The 12,070-nt window shown below is 42.2% G+C and overlaps 2 protein-coding genes across 5 annotated transcripts in view; one reads left to right on the top strand and one right to left on the bottom strand.

Moving 5' to 3' along the window:
- The window catches only part of LETM1 (leucine zipper and EF-hand containing transmembrane protein 1), a 28,652-nt gene extending 17,110 nt beyond the window's left edge, over nucleotides 1-11,542 (bottom strand). The window contains exons 1-3 of one of the 4 annotated variants that reach the window (XM_064418911.1): nucleotides 11,343-11,542; nucleotides 7,342-7,399; nucleotides 3,729-4,185 (exon numbers count right to left, since the gene is read on the bottom strand). In XM_064418911.1, coding sequence (XP_064274981.1) covers nucleotides 3,729-4,185; nucleotides 7,342-7,399; nucleotides 11,343-11,421 — 594 coding nt within the window. In that variant the 5' untranslated portion in view covers nucleotides 11,422-11,542. Of the gene's footprint in view, nucleotides 1-3,728; nucleotides 4,186-7,341; nucleotides 7,400-9,295; nucleotides 9,378-10,640; nucleotides 10,705-10,740; nucleotides 11,026-11,342 lie in introns of those variants that run through there. The other 3 variants (XM_064418913.1, XM_064418910.1, XM_064418912.1) reach the window with 3 other exon arrangements.
- The window catches only part of NSD2 (nuclear receptor binding SET domain protein 2), a 100,720-nt gene continuing 100,113 nt past the window's right edge, over nucleotides 11,464-12,070 (top strand). Inside the window, exon 1 of the mRNA XM_064418905.1 lies at nucleotides 11,464-11,580. The gene's annotated coding sequence lies outside the window, so the exon portion shown is untranslated. The remainder of the gene's footprint in view (nucleotides 11,581-12,070) is intronic.

Here is a 12,070-nt window from a genome sequence, read left to right as displayed (position 1 = left end):
GAGGTACATTCTGTTATTCCACTGTTGTTCCACATCAAGATTTGACAAACACAACTTTAAGTGGCAAAAACTGGCAGCGTAAATGAAAATACAAAAGTAAACCATGCTGCCCACTCCAGCCTCTCTCCACAGTTCATGGCAATCAAGGGGAACAGCAGCAACAACCAGCACAGATCCCATGTCCTCAGGATTTGCTAGAATACAAAACCTGTAAAACTTCATTCAGAATTTTCTTACCATAAAACCAGCACTAAAATCAGAAGCACTTAAGAGTATGTGGAAAGCACATGCTCTACAGATTCAAAGTCTGGCATTTTTCTTTGTACATAAAAAAAATTGAGTTTCCCAGAAGGGATGCTTTGGTCCATTGTTTTGAGGCTCAAGGATTTTTCCATTCATTCCAACAATAGAAGGCAAATGACTACCATGGAGTTAAAAAACAAAAAAAGTAAGAAAGTTTGGAGGAAAATTTTAAAACTCAGAATAAAAGTACATTTTCCCTAAAAAAAACCTCCAAAATGTCTATAGAGTACAGAGTTCCTATTTTTCCCTAGTCTATATTCTCAGACAGTGCATGTAAGTATTTCTACAACATCCACATCCAGGGAAGCAGTTTTACCACAGGATTAAGCCAACTTAATGCTAACCTGAAACGAGGTAAAAGGAGCCATGAAGGTGCTAAAACTCATCCATAAATACATATCCAGACAGGGAAAAAAGGATCAGTACAAACCAAGTAAGGTTGGGGTGGGAAAACTTGATTTAAACACCAAGCTTTTCACAGCAGCACTGTCCTGGATCAGCTTTCACAAATCATGGAACTGCACCTGGGCTAACTCAAGGAAAACAGCTTTATGCAGGAACCCAGTACAATGGTGTACCATTACACACACAGGATTTGGCAGCACAGCACCAGAACCTTGTGGCTACCCTGTATCTGCTGCTACAGCTGGGTGTTCCACTCTTCCCTCCTCTGCAGGGAAGAGTTTGTAAAGCTGGTGGACTTGCCACAAACTCCATTGTGTTTGCCACCTCACTGCCACATCCTGAACCACCCTGCTGCAGGAGCCAGCATTAGAGCAGTTTGGTTTTTGCTTTTTTTAAAGTCAGTACCATGTTTTACCTCTTCCTGCATTCTCTCCTAAGTGTTGATATGTGACCCTGCTGAATCCAAACCCTGCCAGCAGTTGTAGCAGCAGAATTTTGGAATTAAGTTTTAGTTCACATAAGCAAGAGGTCCCTTTGCATTAGCCATGCTGCAATTGCTTGTTCATGTGGTCAGATTACTAGGATATCTTTCCATTATTGCCTCCAAAGAGGAAGGAAAGGGCAGGCAGAAATAACTCATTTGTCAGTCTGCACGAAGATAAGATTTCTCGGGGACTGTCAGCTCATGTGCAGCTTAATACTTTTAAAGCAGTATATACATCAATTTTTATTTTATATTTTTTAAAGTTCAGGAGGTAATCCAGCACCAAAATGTTAACACTTTGTTAAATCAGTCAGTATACTACAATTTACGGTTGAACTGATAAAAAAAAAATTAGTTGTGTTGAAACAAACTTGAAATAAGATTTAAAAAAACTCCAAAAGGGTTTTTTTCAGCTGCAGCCTGGTTTGCTTTTCAGTGACCCCGGGTTCTGAGCCTAACAAGCCCTCAACTCCAGAGACACAATGTCCTCTTCCTCCAAATACAGAAAACACAAAACCTAGATTAAGAAACTAATATTACTGTAGTTATTAAAATTATTTTCTCTACATCTCCTACACTGGATTTGCATGCATATAAACACATACATACATCATTAGATAAGAGACAGGCTCCACCAATGTAAACACCAATTTATATCTGCAAACAAATGGCCATTTCATTTAAAAAGAGAATTAATACTGGAAATGAACATTTGCACAAAAAAAACAAATCTAGGAAGGCCATATGCCAGATCAATACTTAAACATGAGCAAGACAGCTCTATCATCACTAGATAACAAATCAAAAGGTAATCAAATTAATAAATCCACCAATTGATGGAAAATTACTGCTGTTCATATAATTTCTCAGAAGTATGGCTCAGTAAACATGAAAGAGGCAGGAAAATCAATGGCTCCAATCTTCCCCCTGGAGAATTTCCCATTCTGTTTTAAACCATGAATTAATTTGTCTCGCTTGGCTTTTCAAATTCCCCAAAGCTCTCAATAAACCAGCACAAGCCAGAACTGCTACTTCAACAAGTCCTGCAGTCCTCACCTTCCCCTATCCTCAGTTACTCTTTCTGGTACTCCATAATCCCCTCTCACGTCAGCAGAGACTGCTTTATTTATTGCTGGATCAGCTGCCAAGCATTCTCTTGTAGCAGCCAAGGAACCCGGCAGAACTAAAGGAGCCTGAAGATGCTGAGACCATGGAGCAGAGGAGTCTGCCAGGAAACCACACCCACCCAGAGACAGAAACTGCTACACGTGCCTGTAACAATTTTTGCTACTTGGCTAACTTTGTAAATTTAGGAAGAATTTTCATACTGCATTTAAGACGTGATAGGTGATGGGTTCTAATTACACACCAAATTGTTCAAATGTGACCAACTTTTATCAGGAAATTATAAAAACAATGAGCAGATACTTGTATTTTTGATCATTTACTGGAAGTTTTGAGGGCAGAGATGTGAACTCAGCACATTGTGTGTGCAGGTGTCCAAACTGCAGAGAGCCACACTGCCCACAGGCAGCACTGTGCACTCCTGCCCCAGAGCACACACACCTTCTGCTCCCAGCTTTTCTTCTAAATATCTTTCCAGCAACAGCTGAAATGCTTTTGTTTTAATAAAGGCACGAAGACAGAGTTGAATTTTTCATCTCTATAAACTGCTTAAACAGCTTGTCCTTAAAAACAGTAAAATGAGAACTGTCAAATCAGCATGTTTGATATTTTGCCAATGAACTGAAGTTGAATATCAATGTATTCTTAAAAATACCCAACAAAATTAATGATACCAGCTTAATATTTTGCAGTCTTTTCATATATGAACTCACATCCAATGTTTTTAAATACCCATATAACTTTTCATTCTAATTAAATATGCCTATTTCATCCAAAACCTGAAATTACTATTGAAATATTATCCAAATTTGAAAGCACTCACATTTTTCACTCCAGATTCCATTCCCCTTTTCTTTAAAATTATCAGTTGCATTTTTAGTTTCATAAATATAAGCAAAATGCCATAAATAAAGGAAATATATCTAGGCTAAAATTATTTCAGATATATTTCTAACTGAGATAATACATCATCAATCATGCATTTCAGCCTGCAGCTTTTATCCCATTCAAAAGAACCCCATTAAGCAACAAACGGGAACTGAACTGGCACAGATACAATTTTACTAGCAGTGTTTCCCACTGTTGGAGTGAAAAAGCAGAGAAAATTACTGTATATGGCACATGGCTGGAAACTTGAGAACAAACCCCACTTGCTGCCCATGTGACAAAACAGAAGAATCCTCTGCTCTTCCAACAAGAAAATAATAAATTTATCTTCAATAATGGGGAACATCGGAAAAAAGTTTTGGGGTGATACCCAAAAATTTTAGTGTCCACATAGTGAAGAGGAAGGAAACACACCGAGGAATTTTAATTCTAGGAACAGAAGACAACAAAAAGAAGTAACTCAGTTCTAACAAACAGAGCAATCCCTGAGGACACCCAGAGGAAAGTGGTCTTTGCCCAGTACCTGTCTCCGCTCCCGACGAGACAAAGTGTTCCCGTGCAGGATCCTCCAGAGCATCCTCGCTGCTATTTTGGTGTCAATCCACAGCAATCGAAACCCGTGGTAATAGTGCTTCAGTTCATCCACAATCCTCTGCCCAAGAGATTTTTTTACAACTTCCACTTCTGTTGGACTATATACAGGACCTCCTTCTTCCAGCTTCTTGTTTTTGTCCTTTAAGGACTTGAGTGACTTTTCGACTATGGAGTCATCTTGAAGGGGACGTGAAGAATGCCACCACCTAACTGGAAGATACTGGGGACCTAAAACACCCACGGTTGCTAGTGGCGTCCATGAGCCAGAAGAGCTCGTGAGAGTGAAGTGTATTTGCTCAGATCCTTTAGTCCAACAACAATAGTGAGCTTTTTTGGAGTAGGCGTAAACAGGAGGGACACTAGTGCAATATTTAAAGTGTACAGTCCTTCAAAAGAAAAAAGCATTCAAGAATTAGCAACAGATCATCAGCTATTTCTAGATATATATTTGCACACGTATATATATATATTTGTATTTAAAAACCACAAAATTTAAGAAATATCTACTGCATATTTAAGGGAAAAAATGATTTTTTATTATTAAAACCAATGTCTATACATGAAAAGAACATTTGGCTTTACTTCATGACAAAAAAAAAAATTTAACCTGCAGGGAATTTTCCATTATACGACTTTGAAAAGGTAGTTTATTTTACTCCAATTAAATAAAGAGCAGCCCCCACGTGTGCTTTCCATTTAGACAGCTAGACTTGAAAAGTAATATGTAAATTTATAAGTAATGTGAAGTCCTGTCTATTACTTCTCCTGTTTGTGCAAAGCACTCGAGCCAAAAAAAAAAGTAAGATGTATACTTGGGATAGGTGCTGAGTCAGAGAATTAGTACCAGAGGAATCCAATCTCATCAGAGTTCCTCTCTTACTATCTCCATGCATCCAGTTTTCCTTACTCAGCAGAACCTTTTGCAAAAACTTCTATCACGGTACTGAGCTGGGACAGAGAGAACCAACACTCTTCTACTTGTACAGAACTTTGTTCTTTTCTTTAATTAAATGCAAAACTATTTTTTCTTTAATTAAATGCAAACTGAAGTTAGCAGTGGAGCACTGCTCAAACACCACTGATATTCCTTATATACACAGAAGAACCACTCATTATATGCAAGTAGGATTGTATATGCTTTTAATAAAAGATGGGACAAAAATGAAATAGTAGATAAAATATTTCATATAAATGTGTTCCATTAGTGTCCCTCAAACTGAAATACCAGCAGTAAGACATCTATAGAGAGAACTGACTGAGGTGTTTTCTTCCTGGAGCTAGTGTACCACCAAAGCAAAATCAGAATGTGTTTTTGTCTTCAGTCAAGGAACAGAAAATAGGTGCAAGTGGCTTTACAGGTCTTAGTAACATTTTAAGGAAAAAAATGTTTATCATACACTTAAAAGTGCTAGCCTTACTCACTCAATTTTCAGACAGAAACACTTTTTAAACTTAATTTTTACACACTCAAATGAGTTTTAATTTACTTTAATTTACTTCTGTCTACCCAATGTTATTCAAATAGAGCTTTGTACAAAAAAAAAAAAAAACAACTAAATTTTTACTTTTTAAAGACACACTATTCTCTAGTTTAAACTGAAGTTTCAGCATCTGAACATTCAGTGGTCAGACAACTGCTGGAACATATACATTTACACAAAACAGTCTCTTGGCTACCTAGAAAACTTCACATTTGCACAGATATTAACTAATAAGAATTACAGCTTAATTACTTTAGGAAAATAAGCTACATATTCAAAACCAGATCAAAACACCTGCATAAATCAATCCACCCTGACTATAAGGCATTTACCAAAAGCTGAGCTCCAGGCCTACAAGCCAAGTTCCACCTACATACATTGACACTCTTCTGCATGCAGAGAGGAAGAAAGCTCTGAGAGCAGAACTGCTTCTGAGTCTGCAGGGAATAAAAATATTGCAAGAAATGTGCCTCTCTGAACACACTTTTATAAGAAGGATGTCAGACACACAATTCCTGTCCCACCTGTCCTCAGGACTTATCACTAGAGTCCTCTGCATTCAGATCTGGGTCATGTGGGGTGTGGGCATTAGTTTGTTATATTTTAAGTGACAACAGTATATTAATAGCAGCTTTGGTTAGGGGAAAAAAAAACAAAAACAAAAACAAAACAAAAAAAAAAAAAAAAAACTAAACCAAAACAAACAAAAAACCCCACCCCAAATCTTCTCAATAGAAAAAGATTTTTTGTCCCAATATTCTGCTGCTCATTTCATCACAGAATCATCAGTTTTGGGTTGGAAGGGACCAAATGACCACACAGCTCCAAGCCCCCTGCCACAGGCAGGGACACCTTCCACTAGACCAGGCTGCTCAGAGCCTCATCCAGCCTGGTCTTGAACACTTCCAGGGATGGAGCATCCACAAATTCTCTGGGCAACCTGTTTCAGTGCCTCACTAGCACAGAGCAAAGAATTTCTTCCTTATATGAATATAAACCTACTTTCTCTCATTTTCAAGCTATTCCCCCTCATCTTGTCACTCCATTCCATTGACAAAAGTCCTCTCCAGCTCCCTTGTAACCCCTTTAGGTACTGGAAGGCTTCTCTGGAGCCTTCTCTTCTCCACACTGAAGAACCCCAACTTTCTCAGTCTGTCTTCATAGGAATGGTTGGCCAGCCTAACAGGTTTAAAACCATAATTTTCCAGCTTCTCGAGAGAGGTCATATACACTAACATACTAAAAATAGATATTTAAAAGGTTTTATGTATTTTTAAAAAATTAATCATCATTAATTCTACAGCAAGTGATATGGAACTAACATGTCTAAAAAATAATTGGTTTGTTTTGTATTAGAGGGTTGTGTCTAGAGACACATCCTTAGCTTAAAATAAAAATTCAGGAAATCAGAATAGTCCCTGTATCCTGAGCAGTTAGTTTATAAATGAACTACAGAACCCATATTTTAACATTCCAAGGAAAGGCATTAGGAAATTCTTATCTACAAGTATGCCTTGTGAGCCAAGTCAGGAACAGAGAATGGATTCTGCCAACATTCAACTCCTTCAGTTCCATAAGGGCACACAACAGCTGGATTTGTTTTCAGAAGAGGACACTATCACCCAAGGCTGCAACATACAATAAACTCCTTTCTTTGGTTTAACAGAGATCCCACTCAGATGCTCTACACTCTTATTTGTCAACTGTGATTTTCAGCTGGCTGCAACTGAATGTTTACTCTATGGAACTCCATGGAGAAAGTATGAGAGGAGCTCATCAGATCCCATTATGACACCTGGAATCACCCAACAGACTTTAATATTCTACTGCTTTCACATCAGAAGTGAAACAAAAAGGGAGGAAGTGGGAAAAAAAGGGGAAGATTTCACTTTCTTTCTCCCACACACAACCAATCAGGTGAAGCAGGTAATACTCAGACTTCCTTTAATCTGTCATTAACACAAACTGGAGTTAACATTTCAGCACTTTGTTTTTCTGAACTATCAGTTAGTATACTGTCATAGAATGTAGGTTTAAACATAGACATTCATATTGACTCACATTTTGTTTGCCAGCCTCAGGGATGTGCAGCTAAGACATGCCCGATCTCCCAAGTTACCTAGAAAAATACCAATAATTAGCACCAATTCTGAAATTCAGGAAGACATTTATCCATGTAGTGAACTGCACACAAATACATGAGTGAAAAGATTGATCTTTACATAGAAATGACTGCTTTTGAAAGCACAAAAAAAGATGTTGTTTAACATGTAGAGTTGAACTCTGTGGATGTGTGAGGTTGGTTTGCTCCTGTTCAACTGTCTGAAGACAGGTTTCCAAGTCCCTCAGGCAAGAAACTATATTGCAGAGGAAATTCACTGAAAGCAAATGTAATTTTTTAACAGCTCTATGACAACATAGTATCAGATGATCCAAATGGAGCCCCTGCCAAGTGTTTAGGATTAAAATTGCATTTTGTTTTAAGCAAAACAAATAAAACACAAGCAGGAACCTTAAGAGACTTCACTAGAGAGGTGGAACCACAACACCATTTCAATTCATTGCTGCCCACTTTGATTAGCGCCTGGTAAAAATAGCTCTACCCCATGACCTCTCTGCAAAGGATACAAATTGTCCTGAAGGGAGGGGTCAGAGCCTGACCCAAAGCATGTGAAAAGTTAACTTTCCAGAAAACACTGTATCCCTCAACATTCTTTTTATTGACAGACAACCTCAGAATCAGTCCTAATAAAGTCCAAAAGAAGGGCTGACACCTGCATAGGAGCACCTCTATCCAGGAACACAGACAGCATCCATTCTGGAAATAAACTGAGAAGATCAACAAATCATAAATTATCCAAGTCACATGCTTCAGTAAAGGGCCATGTCTGAAAGTCTTAGAACCACAGAAGAAGCATCAACAACATAAAATGCTACTAATCTACAATCACTGAAATCCCTGATCCCACCAGAAAGGAATTAACCTTCCTAAAGCAACTTTAAAAAAATAAATCTTGTATTAACACCTTGCTACACTAACTCAATAGGTAGCTACAGCCAAGAGCAAAAAGACTTTTGGACAGATCATAAGAAAAAATCATACAAGCAAGACTTCAAATGTGTTGACTTTTTCGCCAATCTTTTCAGAATTCACTGTAACCAAAATAAAATTGAAAGGCTGGATAGAGAAGGCACACTGTGGTTTGCTTCTCCCATCTGGAGCCTACCACTTCTGGTCAATCCCAAGAGACAGCAGGATACAAAGGTCATTTGAGAGGTCCATGGTCCCCTTTCCCACCACCAAAGCCAAGATACGGCCTATGACAGAATCTAAAGTAGACAACTGTGTCTGAGAAAACACAGCTCCCAATGCTGATGGCCAAAAGCCCTCCCCAACAAAATACCCTAATTATCAGGGGAAAGAGATGTTGCCAAAATCAGACAGAACAATCGGAAGGTATAGAAGATAAGTGAACTTATCTGAGGAAAACTTGGTAATCAAAGGATGTCCCATGCTAAGTGGGCTCTGAAGAAATTACAATAGAAGCTGTGGCATTATCAAGTCAAAGGATTTACCCACATCAAGTTGTATCAAAGTCTAACACTCACTGCCATGGCAAGTAGAGCCAGGGAAAAACTGTCTATTTCTGGCTCAAAATGCAAGCCCTGAGAAGACATTGTGATACTCTCCAACATTTACAGAGAGAACAGTGGCTAAATTACTTAACCCGAGAGGCCAGCCCAGAAGGACATCCCTGACCTCAAGGAGCAGCTGAGCAAAGCAGAGAAGTACTCAGTGTCTGGAGGGATAAGTCACAGCACAGTAATCTGTCTCCACCGAGTGCCAGGAGGCCCACAAAGCCCTAGGTGCCTAAAGCAAGGGTCCTGCCAGGAGAGGACATTGCCTGCTATGGACAGTGCCCCTAGAACTAGGAGGGATGATCTGGGACTCAAAACTGGCCTGGAGTTTCTCAGATAAAACTCCATAGCAGCAAGACACTTTCACTTCACTTACCTTCATTCCAACCAGGTTCATTAAATGTTAAGGAAGGGGTCAAAGAACAAAATTCCGAGGTTACCATAAGAAAACATGCTAAGCTTCTTGTTGTACAGCACGTTCAGAGTGTGAACAGGCTAACAGAAAATGTTAATTCCAACTCTGCCAGTTCTGACTAGAGCTATTTAGGTTTTGCAGTTTCTCTTATAACTATGTACCTAGGAGTAAACCAGCCCTGAAATAAAAAGATATACTTCCTTAAAAAAGGGGCAAAGTCCATAATCCTTGCTTCTGGGATAATACAGACATCCAAAAGCATCTGAACGACATGAATGTTGCTTAACCATACTTAACACTGCTCATTTAAGAACTGGCTCAGTAAGAAAGAAGGGCAGTAGTGCCAGAAAAGCTGTATGTTAACATGTTCCTCATGGAAAAGTAGTCACAGAAACTTTATACTTCAATTTAATGAAGCATCAAACCTAAAGTTTTTAATGTAGAATAGCAATACTGTTACTATGTTTAGAATTTTTAAAAATAAAATGCTATCATGAAGTAAGTCCCTAGAGAAGTGTAAGCTTGCAGTACTTAACAGTCTGATCTTCACAGGAATAACGTTTAGGATTCTTAGAAGCACTTAGCTTTAACTTAATCTTAGACTACTTACACGTAAAGCAAAGAAGATGAGCTAAGTAAAGCAAAACAATACAGAAAAAAAATACAGCATACAAGAATGTGTTAATAATAGATTAACAACAGATTAACACCCCAAATAAAAGTATTGTATCATAACCAGAGTGCACCACAGCACATCAATTATCTGATTCTATCACAGCATTTCAGCTTAGGTTGTCTAAGGTTTATAACAACCAAAATTGCAGCGATCATTAGCAGCACTTTTTATGCTATGCCACAAGAACAATCAAAGCTCCCATCTAATTTGAAGGTACATGGATGTGCCTTTTCCCCATTTTAAATAAACTGAGTAGTTAGGGTACCCCAGCTTTTTGTTCAGGACACTGTCCAGGCTTAACCTAAATAAATGACTCTACAATAGTAGCTCAAAAAACCCATCAGCCAGAGGAAGATACCACACTTGAGTGACTATTGGTAACCAAGAGGACAGCTGTTCTTAGCAATGAACAAGCATCCCTGCAGCTCATCAGGTCTGCCTGGATGTGAGCGTGCAGCTGCCCTGCTCTCAGTGACAGCACTCCCATGACAAGCTGGGGCTCTGTGTCAGTGACAGGCAAGTCCTTGCTCACCCCATTCCAGCTCAGGCCCTGTGTCAGAGACAGGCAACTCCCTGCTCACCCCATTCCAGCTCAGGCTCTGTATCAGAGACAGGCAACTCCCTGCTCACCCCATTCCAGCTCAGGCTCTGTATCAGAGACAGGCAATTCCCAGCTCATGCCCTGCCATTCCAGCTCAGGATGTAAAGAGCAGCCACAGGCCTTTCGTACCTCACAAGTTATCAGTTTCACGCCACAAAGCTTCACCAACCAGAGATATTTAAACTGCCAAATTATCTTCATTATTAATCAGTATCACATAACGCACTTCCTTTTTGTTTTCCTAAGCTTTCAAAGCCACTTTCGTCCCTAACACAGACTAAGAAAACATCTCCTTGTGCTTTCATAAAAAGAAGCACATGACTAGTGACAACCCCACTTCACACCCAAGCCCCGCCGAGAGCAAGGCAGGCAGAACCGAGACGTAGTAACGCGTTCCTGCACTTTAACAAAAAACACGCGCTTTTCCCTTCCCCGACCAGCCGGCTTTTAGGAGACACGCGTGTCCCACTGCCCTCAGGGTAAATCATCCCCTGCAACCACGCTGCCGCGGAAGCACATGCCAAGAGGCCGCAGCAGCCGCCGAGCGTGGGCCGGGCCGGGAGCAGCGCCAGCCCCGGCGGACACAGCGGCGGGGACTCGGCCGCGGCCCTTCCCTCCCGCAGCGCCTCTCCGCCCACGCCCGGAGCCCCCAGACGCCTCCGGCCGCTCTCCCTCCCCGCTCCCTCCCGGCCAGGCCCGGCGGACCGGGGCCGGCCCGCGGGGAGTCTCACCGGGCCGTGGCGGGCGGCGCAGCGCTCGGGGCAGGCGGCAGGCGCGCCGCCCGCAGCTCTGCAGCAGCATGGACGCCATAGCGGCGCTCGGCGGGCGGGCGGGCGGCTCCGGCCCCGCTCCTGTCCCACCGCCCGGGCCGCGGCGATCCCCACACGCCCAGCAGCGCCCGGGAGCCGCGTTTCCCCGGCACCGCCCCGCGGCGCCGGGCACGTCGGGAGCCGTAGTCCGGAGCGCACGGTGAGAGCGGCGGTGGCGGCGGGGATGGCGTCACCGAGGGGCGGGCGCGGCTGCGGTGCTTCCCCACAGCCGCCTGGGGGGACCGGCAACAACTGCGATGGGTACCGGGGGCTGTCCCAGTGCCCGGGTTTCTTTCCCCGAGCGTGGCTCGCCCGCAGCCCACGGTCCCCGTCACGCCGGGAAGGCCACAGGCCGCGCCCGCTGTGAAGGGCGGGCGCCGGTGCCTCACGGAGCGGCCCGGAGCGCCGTGGCCACACATAACCCCGGCACAAAGTACAGCGCTCCGGCAGCGCACGGTGCTTTCCTCTTTGGCTGGGGTTGCATCGGGTGATGCCCAGAGGTCCCTTCCAGCCCTGACGGCCCGTGATCCTGCGGTGGGTGCGGCCGTGGTCCCGCACGCCGGGGTTGGCGGCGGGCGTTCTGCTGCACACACACGTGTGTTGCTTGTGGATCTCGGGGTGTGACAGAAAAAATGGCTTTCTGGTGGAGC

This window comes from Passer domesticus, chromosome 4 (genome assembly GCF_036417665.1).
Source record: "Passer domesticus isolate bPasDom1 chromosome 4, bPasDom1.hap1, whole genome shotgun sequence".
Lineage (NCBI taxonomy): Eukaryota > Metazoa > Chordata > Aves > Passeriformes > Passeridae > Passer > Passer domesticus.
This window is presented reverse-complemented; position numbering and strand designations above follow the sequence as displayed.